The sequence below is a fragment of the Eubalaena glacialis genome, chromosome 12 (assembly GCF_028564815.1).
Source record: "Eubalaena glacialis isolate mEubGla1 chromosome 12, mEubGla1.1.hap2.+ XY, whole genome shotgun sequence".
Classification (NCBI taxonomy): Eukaryota; Metazoa; Chordata; class Mammalia; order Artiodactyla; family Balaenidae; genus Eubalaena; species Eubalaena glacialis.
The window spans coordinates 54,762,637-54,778,305 of NC_083727.1; the positions used below are offsets into that span (position 1 = coordinate 54,762,637).

A 15,669-nucleotide genomic window follows, 5' to 3' on the forward strand; every position below is an offset into this window, starting at 1 on the left:
AAAGTTTTGCTTTCATCGGATACAGATTAAAAGTCATTCCCCTGGCTTCACTTTCAATAAAAATCTTGTCTATACATTCAGACTACATGCTATTAAGAATTGCCAAAAGTTATTTTTCTATCATTAACAACTTCTCCTTTCTAATCACCAAATTAATTATTCACATAAAGGAGTTACTTATACACTAAAAAAACCCAGTACCTTTAAAAGTGTCATCCTCAGGGTTGTAGCATTTCTCTTCTCTAGAAGTAGAGGTGCTTAACGTGGGATTCATAAGACAGGCTTCAAGGGTCTGTGAATTTCTAGAAATTCCCAAAAGGGAAAGAACAAGACACAAGAGAAGTCTTTACAGGAGTTGGTGCCAAACTTTTGAACCTGCTCTTCCTGGGGGATCTGCCTGGGCCTGGGATCCATTTTCGTTTTAAGAATCCAACCTGGGCCCGGCCTCGAGGCTTCTTTGGGAAATGATTGTGAATTGGAGCTACTTCTCTGATCCTCTTTTTCACACTTTTTAAAAAAATCATGATTCTGTTATACTTAGTTACTTATAATAAATTCCTTCTTTTGGAAATTACTTTCTGAAAGATTAGGAAATCCTGTTAAATGCTTCATATATGGCCTTTGTTATTTTAATATTTAAAACAAATAATTCACAAATGCAACTCTTCTGTTTTAGAAGCAAAGTTATGTAAGGAAGAATAAACAGAGGGAGTATCAGGGTTCTAGTTTCTGAATCTAGTCACTGTGTGCACATTTCTGTCAATTCCCAGACAGTGAATTACTGTAACTTAGTTCTGTCAAGTGCCCAGTGTCTAGAATCTATACTATTGCATATTTTATGAATTTGCTTTTGAAGCCAATATCTCATATCTGGCTACTCCAGGGAAATCCCAAACCGCTGGATATTTTAGCATGAGCCAAAGTCTTGCCATCTACAAATTTTGTTTGAAATCTCTGTCTTATGTATGCTATGTTCTAGCTATTTAAAACAGGCAAATACATAGAAGATGAAACTACATCCTTACTTCATGTGTTCATAGAATACTTCAACTATTTCATCGGATTAGGGAATTTTGATGATGGGAACTCTAATAATTTTTATTGATTGTGTACCATGTGCAGAGCACTATAAGGAGGGTAAAAAGATGTACAATTAAGCTACCGAAAGCTGGATGCCAGACATTTTTTAAAACATAGTTTCTAAAGGTCAAAATAATCCTTTCAACTAAGAATTACTTTCACAGTTTTACAGACAAGCACTTGAGGCTCAGAAAAGTTTAATCAATGATTCGAATTCACCCAGTTTATTAAAGGTAAAACCACGGTTCAAATCCAGCTGATGATTCCAAATCCCCCACTCTTTCGACTACCTTTATAATTCACTGTCTTCTTAAAGTACTGGGTCACTTTTTTTGTTAGGTTTTGTTTCTTTTAAGGGTTGAACCTTTTGGGTAAAAGCTCATTGTTCAATGAATCAAATATAATCCAACTTTTTAGGGAGCTCCTCCCTGAATTTAGTATTAGAAATATTTAGACATTGTTTTAAACATTTTTTTAGACTGTGGGCCTTTGGGATGCAACAACAATAATATGAAAGATTATACCCCTTTGCTTTATTTCCTGTTTTTAATTTAGCCAAGATATAAAACACCTGTTCAATGCATAACCAGTTCTTTTGAACAAATTAACCGAGTCAGTCTAAAAAACAAAAAACACAGCTATTAGAAAGGCTAAGATAAAAAAAAACCCTAATTATACCAAATGCTAGCAAGAATGCAGAGGAACAGGAATTCTCACTCATTGCTGGTGGCAACGGAAAATGGTACAGCCACTTTGGGGGACAGTTCGGCAGTTTCTTACAAAGATAACACAGCTTTACCATACAATCTAGCAATTGCACACCCTGGTATTTATTTACCCAAATGAGTTGAAAACATGTCCACATAAAAACCTGCCCACAAAGGTTTATAGCAGCTTTATTAATAATTGTCAAAACTAGAAGAAACCAAGATGTTCGTAAAATGGGGAATGGATAAACATACTGTGGTACAATACATTCATACTATGGAATATTATTCAGTGATTAAAAAATGAGCTATCAAGACACAAAAAAACACAGAGAAACCTTAAATGCAAATTGCTTAGTGAAAGAAGCCAGTCTGAAAGGTCAGTATTCTATACGATGCTAACTATATGACATTCTGGAAAAGGCAAAACTATGGAGACAGTAAAAAAAAAAAATCAGTGGTTACCAGAGGTTAGGGAAGTGAGGGAGGAGAGGAATGAATCAGAGCACAGGGGATTTTGGCGCAGTGAAACTATTAGGTATGATACTGTCATGGTGGGTACTTGCTATTACTTTAAAAACAAAAACAAAAACAAAACAAAACTCTGTTTCCTCTACTCTTCATACACCAAATGTGTGTGGGGTTTTCCCACACCAACCAATTCTCCAACTCCCCAGACACCAAATGGGTGCCCCACAACTCAATTCTGATACTAACTACCCAGAGTTAGTGTAGACCTCGCAGGTTAAGGTCTCAGTGACAGAAGACCGCCCCCCCCCACTTCTAATGCCAATCATAAGTAATGGGCCCCCAAGTTCACCCTTCAGTCCAACTTGCCTATAAATCAGGGTTCCCACAACTCTGTCCTCCACTTTGATAATCTGCTATAACAACTCACAGAACTCAGGGAAACACGTTTACCAGTGTATTATAAAGGTTATAATAAAGGATGCATATGAACAGCCAGATGAAGAGGTACATAGGGCAAGGTCCAGAAGCTTCCTAGGTGCAGGAGCTTCTGTCCCTGTGGAGTTGGGGTGTGCCACCCTCCGAGCACGTGGATATATTCACCAACCTGGAAGCTTTCCAAACCCCTTAGTTTACGGATTTTTTGAGACGCCTCATCTCATCGGCATGGTCGATTATTAACTGAATCTCCAGCCTCTTTCCCCTCCCCAGAGAATGGAGGGTTGGGGATGAAAGCTCCAAGCTTCTGGTCGTGGCTTGGTCTTTCTGGTGACCAGACCCCATCCTGAAGCTATCCAGGAGCCCACACAGGGTCATCTCCTTAGAACAAAACACGCTCCTATCACCCAGGAATTTCCAAGGGATTTAGGAAGCTCTGTGTAAGACTCTCTTATCGCCCCCATCACTCAGGAAATTATGAAGATTTTAAGAGCCCTGTGTCAGGAATTGGGGATCAAAGACTAAATATTAGAACAAAAGATGCTCCTCGCACCCCAGTCACTCAAGAAATTGCTACAAGGGTTTTAGGAACTCTGGGTCAGGAACAGGAGAAGAGACCAAAAATTGTATTTATTATGTCACAGGTGGACACATGACAAATACATTTGGCAAAACCCATAGGACTGTACAACACAAAGATGAAGCCTAATGTAGACCCTTGTTAATAATAATGTACCAATATGGGTTCTTCAATTGTGACAAATGTATCACACTAATGCAAGATGTTAATAATTGGGGAAACTGTGAGCAGGGGAGAAAGAGGCTCTATAGGAGCTTTCCCTACTATCTGCTCAATCATCTGCTCTAAAACTGCTCTAGAACGTAAAACTGCTCTAACGAAACCAAAACCAAGTCTGTTAATTTTTTTAAAAAAGGAAAAGAAATTTAAAAACAGTCAATGAGGCTCGTTGTCAAACTGGTCAATGAAAAAGTTAACGTAACATTTAACGAGATGAGCTTAGGTACAGAAAGAATCTAATCAAATCATTGTATAAGAATTGATCACAACTGTCTGCCATGAGACCATACCAGAAGCAGCTATGGCCTCTGTGCAGTTCGGAGTAACATTTGAAAGAAAGTCTACACTGACGTAAACCATGGGCAGATAGAGGTAAGGAAGGTAATGCGACATACTTTTAAAACCAGTGACTCCCTCAGCTCATGTTTTATTTTCACAAACTTGTTCTATATGAACTTTGAAATCTTATCAAGGTTTTATCCAAATGATAAAAGCAGACTAGGATACCCATAGAGAAATAAAGGTAGAAATAATTGTTTATGTCAATCTAAGCTGTACTAGCTAGAGCTTTTGCAGAGGAGACAGGCTGCCCTATGTTCTGTTATTTATGCCTCATACCCTTTTCATTCTACACTTCTATGCAAGTTACCTCCTTGCATCATATTCATTTTCAAATAGCGCTGAGTCTTTCAATCTGATCTTTCCATGCCCAGCAGGAGGAGACCAGGGATCCTAGGGCACTCCCAAACCCAAGTTTCTGTGTCTAGAATTCTTTTGAATTTTATAGAGCTGATATTCATATATCAACGATAAGAAATTCAAACATAAAATTATGCTTTTAATCCTTAGACGGGTTATAGTGAGGGGGACGCGGATTTAGTTCAGTCTCCTCTTTCTGTGGAACACAAACTCCGAGCAAACAGACTATCCAAGGCCAGCACTCAAGTCTTATAATATCGAATCTAGTATTCTTTTCATAAAAGTATGCAATCTTGATATGATCTAAAAGCCTTACAGGCATCTGATCCTGTTAGGTAAGGAGTATGTCCAGTAACAACTGACTCCGTAACTGGAGCCTGGTATCCCAGTCTGCAAAAGCCAGAACCTGGGCTCTATTATTTTAGTAAATATGTGTTTAAATTTTTATAAAAGTAACATATAATCATCATAGAAAATTTCACAGGAGAAGACGCAGGAGGAGGCGTAGAAGTTGGAAGATGAAGAGGGAGAGAGGAGAAAAGGGAGAGAAGGAAGGAGGGAGAGAGAGAGGGAGGGGAAGGAGGAAAAAAAGAAAAATCACTTACAACTTCAGCACTTTGAAGTAAGGAATGTAAGCATTTTACTGCTTAACATCACCGATGGTTTGTAATGTTCTCCACATTCTTGTAACCTGCCTTTTTCTACTTAACATCTTTTTATGGGAGGCAGTGTAGGCAGTGACAGAAGGTGGCAGAAACTGTATAGGTAGTGGACGGGAGCATAAGCTGTAGAGCTAGACTGGCTGGTTCACATCCCGGCTCAGATTCTCGCTAGCTGTGTGACCCTGAGCAGGCTACTCGACCTCGCTGTTGCCTCAGTTTCCCGTCTACAAAATGGAGATAATAATAGTAACTACTTCTATCATGAGGATTCAATGGCTTAATATAGTTACACACTTATAACAGTGCCTGGCACAAAGTACACTCTATATCAAAGGGCAGTAAATTTTTTCAGTAAAGAACCGGATAGTAAATATTTTAGGCTCTGCAGGGTCATATAGTTTCTATCACAACTCCGCAATGCTGCCTTGATGGAGACTGAATTTGGATTTCATATAATTTTCACGTCATGAAACACTACTCTTCTGTTGATGATTTCAACCATTTAAAAAATGTAAAAACTGCTTTAGCTCATGAGCTGTGCAAAAATCAGTAGTAGGCTGGGCCTCTGGGCCAGAGTTTGCTGACTTCTGTTCTGGATAGTTAGCAGACATTATTACGTCTCTAATTAATCTTTCTATAAATTATTTTTAATGGCTGCTTAGAACAAGATTATTTGGATGTCCTATAATTTACTTAGTCCCCTATGATTACAAATTATTTCCAGTGTTCATTACTACAAGCCATTCTCCAATAAATATCCATGCAAAATCTTTGTGCACATTTACTATTAAACCTACACCTTAAAATGTATGTAGTGGCAGCTACCAAAATGGCTGGCAGATCATCTAAAAAGAAACAGACTCTGAAGAAGTAGCCTTGAAAATAAATCTTGGATAGATATAGCAAATTTCAAACATGCTAGAGAAGGAGCTCTATAAGTAGAACATATATTCATACACATAGAACTTACCTGGTACCATTCTAAGCCTTCTATGTATATTAAATCATTTAGTCCGCACAACAATCCTATGAGAAACAGGTGCAATCATCATCACCATCATCAGCCCCAAGGTACAAAAGAGGAAACTGAGGCCCAGAAAAGCTAAGTAACTTCCCCAAGGTCACACAGCTGGCTGGTGGCAGAGGCAGGATTCAAACCTGGTCTGTGCAGCACTATGGCCCATATTCCTGAAGAAGATGCTGCACTGCTTCTGCACTGGAGAGGCCTGGCGAGTGTGCACACCTAGGTCCTCACTTTATAAAGTACCTGTGGTCTTTGGCTCATGTTTGGCACGCATGAACGACCTCACACGCTAATAACTGGCACAAATTTTATCCGTCAATGGGACACTTTGGTGGAAACTGTGAATGCCCACCTAATGTTCCTCTTTTGTCCTCCAACTCCTTCCCCATACCAACTCTTCATTAAATTGCCCTGCATTTCTTACCGAAAAGAGTTGTGCTCTATAAACAGTAAAGACTGACTGGAGCGTACTTTCAAATCTCGTTTTTCGAGTCAGGGTCCTAAATCTGCCAAATTCACGTGGCAACCTCCGGGTGGAGCTTCGCCTAGAGTGGAGGGCCAGGCACCGCCACGGGAATGCAAATTTCGGATAAGTACCTTCTTCCATGGAAACAAAACCGCGGCTCGTGTCGAAGGTCTCTCCCGCGTGGCCCCCGCAGCAGCAGGGCGGGCTTGCTCTGGCCCCTCGCCGGGTCCCCGAGGGCGCAGTCTCGCGTCGCTGTGGACCAAACCGCCAGCCTCCGCCGCCAGGCTCAGACGCCGAGTTGCGCTCTCTCCCGGTCCTTCCGGCTTGTGCTGAGATGCGGGCGACTGTCCCAGAAAGGAGTTAAACGCGAGTGGGTCGTTCGACTTTGTGGGGAAATTATTCTAGTTTTCATTTCTTCTTCTGATTTCTCTCCCTCCTGGGACCCGACTGCTCGAGTTATCCCCATGAGGCTGAGCAGCCAACGCCGCTGGCCCCAAGTTGTTGCCCGCCTCCCACTCGTGCCCAAACTAGGACAGAACCGAGAAGTAGAGAGGAAACCAGGAAAGAAAGAAGCGGGTGCTTCAAACGGGACCACGCTTGTGCAGACGCGGCGGCGGACTTGGAGGAGCGGGGCGGGGAGTCCTGGCCGAGGCCCGGGACTCCGCCCGCCGGGGGGCGCCGGGACGCCGGGCGCCTGCGCTGTGCGGCCCCAGCCCCGGCCGCAGCTGCCGTGATGCCTATTTTAGTCAAAGCCGCTGCGGGCGCGAGGACCCGACACCGGCCGAGCAGCCTCCCGACCCGCCGATCGGCCGAGGCTTTCGCGTCGGGCTCCCGTCGAGCCTTCGCGTCCGTGTCCCCTGCGCCCCGCCGCTGCCGCCCCAAACTTTGACCAGCACCGCCCGGGCTCCGCGCCAGGGACGAGCCAGGTAAGGAGCGGGAGGCGCAGCTGCCGCGGGCTTCCACAACGCGCCCGGCTATTAGCAGCCTTGAGCTCCCGGGGCTAAATCGGGAAGCGAAAGTTGGATCCCTGCTCAACTGGGAGCAACTTTGCCCTCCCGGGTGGCGGCTGCCTGTTCTCGGTTCCCCGGCCGCCGGGAACCCCGCCCTCTCCTCGCTGGCCGCGCCCTCGCGGGGTTCCCTGTCCTTGGAAGCCGCCCTTCACCCCGGGTCTGGGCGTCGCGGTCACAGACCCTCGGATGTCAACTGCCGCCACTCGGGTCTGGCAGCGCCAGCGTCCTCGGGCGCTTGGGCCCCATCGGGTGCCGGTTCCCGCGCTCTGCTGCCCGCAAGCTCTAGGTGAGCTCGGCCTCTCCCCTCCCCGAGAGGCTCCCAGGGCTCCGGGCCCGCGAACCCACTACGGCTCCTCCTCGCCCCCTGTAGGGCCTCCGGGTCCCACGCGGAGGCAGCGTGCAGCCGGGCTCACCGGGTTGCGCGCTCTGGCCTGGCGCTGCGAATGCGAGGTGGGTCAGGGCGCTCACTGCACACCCGTCGTGGCCCGAGAGCCTCGGATCAAGACCAGTTGACACAGACCTTCCCTCTTTAAGGAGCGAGGTGAGCTGGGCGCCTGGGGAGAGCAGATGGCTGGGGAAACCGAGATCCACCCGCGCCCTCGTTTCTGAGGCTTTGGGAAACGTGTTTTTGGTCAGATAAGTCTCAGAGACTGCTGGCTTTGGAGCAAGAATAAGTACGAAAAGACTCTTAGCAACATAGTGCCCTTGTCATTCCGAAGATAAACGAAGGTTCAGTTAGAATCACGGAATGAATTGCGCTAGTCTATGAGCACGACTTTTGCTCACTGCTGTTATCTTCTTCATTTGTGTAGTTTGGTGAAGGGTTAATGTTAGTTTCACCATTTAGCTATTTAGCCCTGCACACACCTACCTGAAAAGCAATAGATAAACAGGACTTAACTAGAACAGGTAATTTAAGAAATCAGACTCAGAGGAAAAAGAAAATTTCTCTTGATTTAGTCAAAATTAACCTGAACGTTTACCAATTTACCAGTCTAACCTTCCTCGTCAGACCCATTCATTCTCTGTATAAGGATAGTTCAGTGCAAGCCACATAAATCTATTAAGTAGTGGTCAAAGGAAGCTGAAACCTTTGGCAAGAGGTTTCCATATTTATTGGCAAGATCCGATCCATATTTATTGACAGTAGGTTACTGGCATTTCAAAATAGACATATAGATAAGTATACCTAGATAAATAACAGACATATAAACATACAAATAAAATAAATTATGTATATATAATGTTAATTACTATACAATATATATTGAATATAGAAAATTAAATAAATATATGGATTATACATGTATTTTTAACAAGGCGTGGTACATCAAAATATGTTGTAGGATTATCTCACCTTTAAAAAATTTTTATTACCGTGTCCTTGGTTCTTGGGTTAGTAGATCATAGTTTTCCTATCATTTCTCTTGACCAGAAATTGGTACTTTTAGTGCCAGTTGGAGAAATTTTAAAAGCCTGAAATTGAATTACAGTGAATTAGTTGGCAGTACAGATGTAATCAGGTGGATATGAGGGGGAATATGTATTACTTAACTGACTATATAAATATCTATTAGAGCCACAGGCTATTAAAACTTGAAGGGGTTTCAAAGACCATCTAGTCCAGTTGTCTCAATTCCCAGGAAGAAGCCAACCCAAGGAGCAGAAGTGACTTTCCCTGGTTTATGTGGCTCCCTGGCGCTTGTAGTATAGAACCTGACTCTCCCAGCCTCAGGCAGGCTTGGCACTCTCCTATCTTGACTACTGAGGTTTGGGGAGACAGAAAAGTAATTTCTAAAAATGTCTGTCATTTTTGTGTACCTTGCATATGGCTTTCACCTCTGGCATTCTCTACAGAGGCTAGGCCTTGGATATACTTAGGTGAATATGACTTTGTCCCTGTCTCGTAGAGAACATAGGTTAGTTAGGGGAACAAATGGGACAATGGGAATGAAAACACATTCTAAAGTGCAGTAGAAATGGCAGTTATTTTTAGCTTATGTAATACTAATGCATAAGCTGATATTGACATCATGAGTGATAAAGGACATCTCATATCATTTTCCCTCCTGAAAAACTTATGTGATTAATTCTGATTTGGTTCTTGAAAGCAAACTTTGTATAAATTGAGTTATTAAAATAATGATTCCTCCCCCCCATCCTAATATGTTTGTATTTTTATTGAGCCAAACATTTGGAAGGTAGAGGATTAAGAGGTACAACCTATTATGTATGAAATAAGCTACAAGTATATATTGTACAACACAGGGAATATAGCCAATATTTTATAATAACTATAAATGGAGTGTAACCTTTAAAAATTGTGAATCACTATATCATACACCTGTAACTTGTATAATATTGTACATCACCTGTACTTCAATAAAAAAAAACATTTGGAAAGTAGTTGAATTTTAATGATTTCTTTCCTTTTTGCAGCAAATCAATATCTAAGTCAACTATTTCTCATATGTATGAACTGTTCTAGAATTATGGGAAGAGATCTTTAATTGACTTGATCATTTCATTCACAGTTTGTAAATTTAGGCATGTATAGTTTTCTGTCATCTTAAGAGATGTGGAATTCTTTCACATTTGTTTATTAACATCCTTTCAAAATGCCCAACCTGATACCAATTGATTCTACCGCCTAAAACCTTCATTTTAGTGTGATGGATGAAAAGAAAAAAAATGGAAAAGTATGGCTTATTGTGTGACCTTATTTGGAAAGAAAATCATATTTCTAAATTAAATTTAAACATATTTTGGGTCCCCATTGGGAATTCTTTGCCCGAAACAGAACAATTCACATATTCTGTAAATCTACATAGTTTTTGCCAGGGACCAATTTGTATAATTAACAATAGAAAGAGTTTTTTAAGTACCAGAGAGGACAGGTCATATAGTAAGGAAATAGTGCCATTTTGTGTTAAGGTTTATGTAAGCATGTGTAAAATGTATATTCTTTGAAATGTATTTGCTACAGATTCTAATATTAAATAGTCAAATGTATACTCATGACCCCTCTTCCATATAAGGAACCTGGAAGTTTACTATTTTTCAATTTGTGAGATGCTACCAACTAGAATTTTTATGGGAAAGTAAATCTTTAGACAGTTAAAGGAGTAAATGTTAACACTCTCTCTGTACATATAAATGATTATAGTAATATATTTATTAGGTCATATATGATAATTTAGAATGTATATATGTATGCTCTAGTGATTTAACAACAGTATGAAATTAAAGCCTTCCAAATATCCTAAGCCTTCAAATAGTAAATAGTAAGGTGTTAATTTTTTGAAAGTATTAAAAAAATCAGTTTTTCTAGTTATTTTTCCTGTGTTTGGATTCAGTGTCACTAGTGGGAGTATGATAGAAAGCTATACTAAGTAACTGTAATAGCTATGGTTTATCAACATTGGTGATTGTCTTTTAGACTAGTTAATTCCCTCATTTCTCTCTCCCCCTCCAAGTATGTTTAGATACAAACATATAGATATATGGAGTGATATATATATATATATATGTGTGTGTATCAGAGAATAGTTGTGCACTATGCTAAGTATTTTATATATTTCATTTCCTCATAAAGTCAATGAAGTATTATCGTCATTTAACAGATAAGGAAATAGATACATTTAATATGTGACAGAGCTGGGATTTGAACCTAGGTCTGTCTAATTCATAACCACCAGAGAAGTCTATTTACCAACATTTAGTTCACAGAAATAATTTTGGTATAACACCCATAGGGGTGATAAGATACAGCTGTCATTTTTTTTTTTTTAAAACATCTTTATTGAAGTATAATTGCTTTACAATGGTGTGTTAGTTTCTGCTTTATAACAAAGTGAATCAGTTATACATATACATATGTTCCCATATCTCTTCCCTCTTGCATCTCCCTCCCTCCCACCCTCCCTATCCCACCCCTCTAGGTGGTCACAAAGCACCGAGCTGATCTCCCTGTGCTATGCAGCTGCTTCCCACTAGCTATCTATTTTACATTTGGTAGTGTATATATGTCCATGACACTCTCTCACCCTGTCACATCTCACCCCTCCCCCTCCCCATATCCTCAAGTCCATTCTCTAGTAGGTCTGTGTCTTTATTCCCGTCTTGCCACTAGGTTCTTCATGACCATTTTTTTTTTTCCTTAGATTCCATATACATGTGTTAGCATACTGTATTTCTTTTTCTCTTTCTGACTTACTTCACTCTGTATGACAGACTCTAACTCCATCCACCTCATTACAACTACCTCCATTTCATTTCTTTTTATGGCTGAGTAATATTCCATTGTATATATGTGCCACATCTTCTTTATCCATTCATCTGATGATGGACACCTAGGTTGCTTCCATGTCCTGGCTATTGTAAACAGCTGCTGTCATTTTTTTGATTGTCCTTTTGTTTATTTGTTTTTATAGGAATTTTCAAGATGAATTATACCAAGTCCACCCCATTGGCAGAATCAACTGCAATAGGTTTTACACCTGAGTTAGAAACTATCCTACCTGTGCCTTCCAATGAGACCACTTGTGAAAACTGGAAAGAGATACATCATCTAGTTTTTCATGTAGCAAATATTTTTTTTGCGATTGGGTTGGTTATTCCAACTACTCTTCACCTTCATATGATACTTCTTAGGGGGATGTTAACTATAGGTAAGATACCTAACTGAGATTTTATGTAACTTTTCTATAACTTGCATCAGATGGACTTTGTATTGGGTGTTTCAGAGGATTTACATACTTGTTAACTGCATAACTGGGTGAATAAACTTTCTATACCTCAGTTTCCCCAGTGTCAAATAAGGGTAAAAATACCACCTCCTGGGGTTGTAAGAATTCGGTGAGTGTGAGTGCGTGTGATATTTGACTTACAATAGTGCCTGGCACATTGTAAGTACTCTATAGTTTTAACTGTCATTATTTGAATAGGCATTTACTTGCTGCAGCAAGTAAAGCAACACTGGGAACAAAAACAGTTACCCAGACAAAATAGTTCAAGTAAAATTTGGGGGGTGGTGCTCTGTTAACCCTGATGAAGCACGTTAAATTAATCCACATCAAAATACTAAAACAATCGCATTTACTATTTTAGCCAGTGATCCTTGACAGATTACTCTCTGTGTGATTATGTCCCTGGTGATTCATTTATTCAGGTGCATTTTTGAGCACCTGTAATATGTCAGACAGAAATTGACAAATGCAGTCCCTATCCTTGAGAAAGACACTCTTTTGGGGGCTGGAGAGAAACAGATGGGCGGTCACATAGGACAGATCAGATGCTGTGATGCAGGTGTGCACCCAGTGCCAGGGAGAAATGGACAGCATGATGGGCTCAGCAGAAAGGCAGACCAGGGTCCCCTGAAGAGACAACTTTGGAGCTGGTTTTGGGAAGATGAGAAGGATTTCTCTGAGTGTGAGTGTGTATGGTATCCAGGTAAAAGGCACAGAGGAGAGGGAGAGTCAGCATGTTGAGGGAGAATGAAGAGTAGCTCATTGTGCCTGAAATATATGACAAATGACAAGGAAGGGTCAAAGAAGGTGGTAGAAGGGTAGCTAGAAGGTAGCTTGTAGGACTTCTGTGGCTGTTACCTCTGAGTCAGGTAGGGATTACAGCAGGAGGAGCAGAGTATTGAGTGAAAAAATAAAACCACACCCTGTAAAAAAGCAAAAGCTAATTATGACTTTTAAGACAGAGTTTTGGAGGTGGAACAGACCAAGGGAGATCACCTAGTCCAACACTTTATAAACGAAGAAACTGAGGCCTTTTACATGTCTTCAATATTTGCTACGTAATATTACCTAAAGAACCTTAAAATTTTTATATTTTGGGCTATTATTCAGGTGCCCCAAATCATTCTGATGAAATTTTAAAATTGCAAATGAATAACTTTTTTAAATGGGAGATTTAGTTTTTATGTGTGTATGTGCTGTTGATATATTTGTGTTGATAATTGATATTGATAATTTTATTTTAAATTTAAAATATATATTGATTCTCCCATCATAAAACTGATCAAAAGAAACTGCAAATTTGCACAAACCTCTTCGAAAACAGTTCTTTAGTGTCATCCAAACCTATAAAGTTATTCCCTTGGCTCACTGTCAGGTGATCCACCCTAAGCAAGCAGTCACAAGAACAGATACATTTTTATGTATAAATCTGTTTTTGCTACTTATCAAAAACTACAGCCAAAACATTTCGCCCATCTACCAGTAGGGAGATAGTTAAATAAATTTTGGTTTAATTAATTACAGTCATTAAAAACTATGTATACGAAGAGTTTTAATGAAATGGGAAAATCACTGCAATAAGTAAAAGAATAGGTTTTAAACTGTGAATTCATTAGGTTTGCCATCAGGTAAAAATACATAAAGACTCTGAGGAAGTATTAAATATCAATAGTGGTTGTCTTTAAGTAGTAGAATTATGAAGTTTTTTTCCTCCTTTAAAAAATGGTTTTTATACTTTACAAGTTTTCTGCAACAAAGTGTGTTTTGGTTTTGTTTGTTTTGGTAATCAAACAAAAACCAAAATGTAACTTAATGTGATATTTGTCTTAGGTATTTCTAAGATGTGTTTGGTTTATTTTATACATGGAGGATGACAAATGTATTAAGCTACATGCTGAAGCTACTCTAGACACCTAACATGCCCACTTCATTATTCAACAGGATGTACCCTTTACATCGTCTGGGCCACTCTCTACCGATGTGCCTTGGATATCATGATCTGGAACTCGGTGTTCCTGGGGATCAACATTTTGCATCTTTCATATCTTTTGTACAAGAAAAGACCGGTAATTACTAACAATTAATTAATAACGAAGAGACTTTAAAGCTTTTGCCTTTCAAGTACTTTGTTCAGACCTGAGAATGAGCATCTAACATCTTCAGGCCCTTTAATATCATTTTTCTGAAGATGAGACTTTCTATGAAAGTCTTTCTAAGACTTTCACTTTCTTTCTGAAAGTGAAATATTTGAGCACCACGAAATTTGTTCTACCGAGTTTTTAAAACGTCTTTAATCATTAGGGCAATTTAGACATGAGAGAACATGACAGTATTCTTTTTAGTCATCTAACTTCATTATTTATTTTGCCTATTGATATTCAAATGTCACTTTGGAAAATCTTTGCCTTGTTATAAAATTAAGTGCTCAGAGACAACTTCCATGAACTTGCTAATGATTAACAAATAACTTATGCTATTTTTTTCATGCTATTTTTTAAAATGTAATAGCTGTTTTTTTTATGTCCAAAATACTCACTTAAGGAAATCACCATTTTTGGTGAGTTGTTATGAAAACACTAGTGTTTAACTTTTTCTTTTCCACTCCTTGTTGTGTTTCCTTGATCATACCAAGAACAAACAGATGTAAACAGAATAAGAAAATAGCATGGCTCCTAGAAATCACTCCACAGCTGTTTGTTGACTGTCCAAAGCACATACAAATATTCAGTAAAGTAAAAGATAACATGCTTGCTCTAATCTTATGTTCAAGGCCAGACATGCACATAGAAAACTATTAGAAAACAAGATAATTCATAGTAAATTATAATTTCGATAATACAGGTGATATATGTAATAGGCATTCCACTAGACTGTCATCTCCTCAAACATTGTAACCCAGTCCGTTTTGCTTACTGTATTAGTCAGTTTTCACTACATTATGCTGTGTAACAAACAATCTGATAGTCTCAGTGCCTTATAACAGCAACAGGTTTTTTTCCTTACCAACCTAATATGTGGACTGTGGCAGCTGTGATTCTATTCCATGTGTCTTCTTCATTTCAGGGTCTCTGCTGAAGCAGCAGGTTCTATTTGGACATGCATTCTCATGGCAGAGAGAAAAATATAAGAGAACAAAAGAAACACCCAATGTTTCTTAAAATTTCTGTTCCCATTTCACTGGCCAAAGCAAATGACATGACCAAGCCTGATGATGTGGGAGTAGGATAGGATAAGAGGATATATGATCCTCTTGCAGGGGTGGAAGCAGCAAATAGCTGGAAACAATAATATCATCTACCACACTTACTGTTGTATTCCCGGTTCCTGCCAAGCATGGTTAGCACTTAATTGGTGCTCAAGAAAACATTTGATAAGTGGATGCTTTCAAAGAGAAGAATTAAGAGGGCTTCATGAAGGAATTGGGACTTGAGCTAAGACTTGCAGGATGAGCAGATTATGAATATGAGTCAATTTTTCAGTTCGTACGTTCATTGCTGTGCCACATTGGCTAGTGTGCATGCTGGAAGTGAGACAGATTGGTGAATAAATTATTTTAAACACTCATTAT

General features: G+C 39.9%; 1 protein-coding gene across 1 annotated transcript in view; it reads left to right on the top strand.

The window, feature by feature from the left end:
- The first annotated feature begins 7,116 nt into the window (after positions 1-7,116).
- BVES (blood vessel epicardial substance) overlaps positions 7,117-15,669 on the top strand; it is a 38,391-nt gene continuing 29,838 nt past the window's right edge. The window contains exons 1-3 of the mRNA XM_061207350.1: positions 7,117-7,269; positions 11,787-12,023; positions 14,043-14,167. Of these exons, the coding sequence (XP_061063333.1) occupies positions 11,798-12,023; positions 14,043-14,167 (351 nt within the window). The 5' untranslated portion in view covers positions 7,117-7,269; positions 11,787-11,797. The remainder of the gene's footprint in view (positions 7,270-11,786; positions 12,024-14,042; positions 14,168-15,669) is intronic.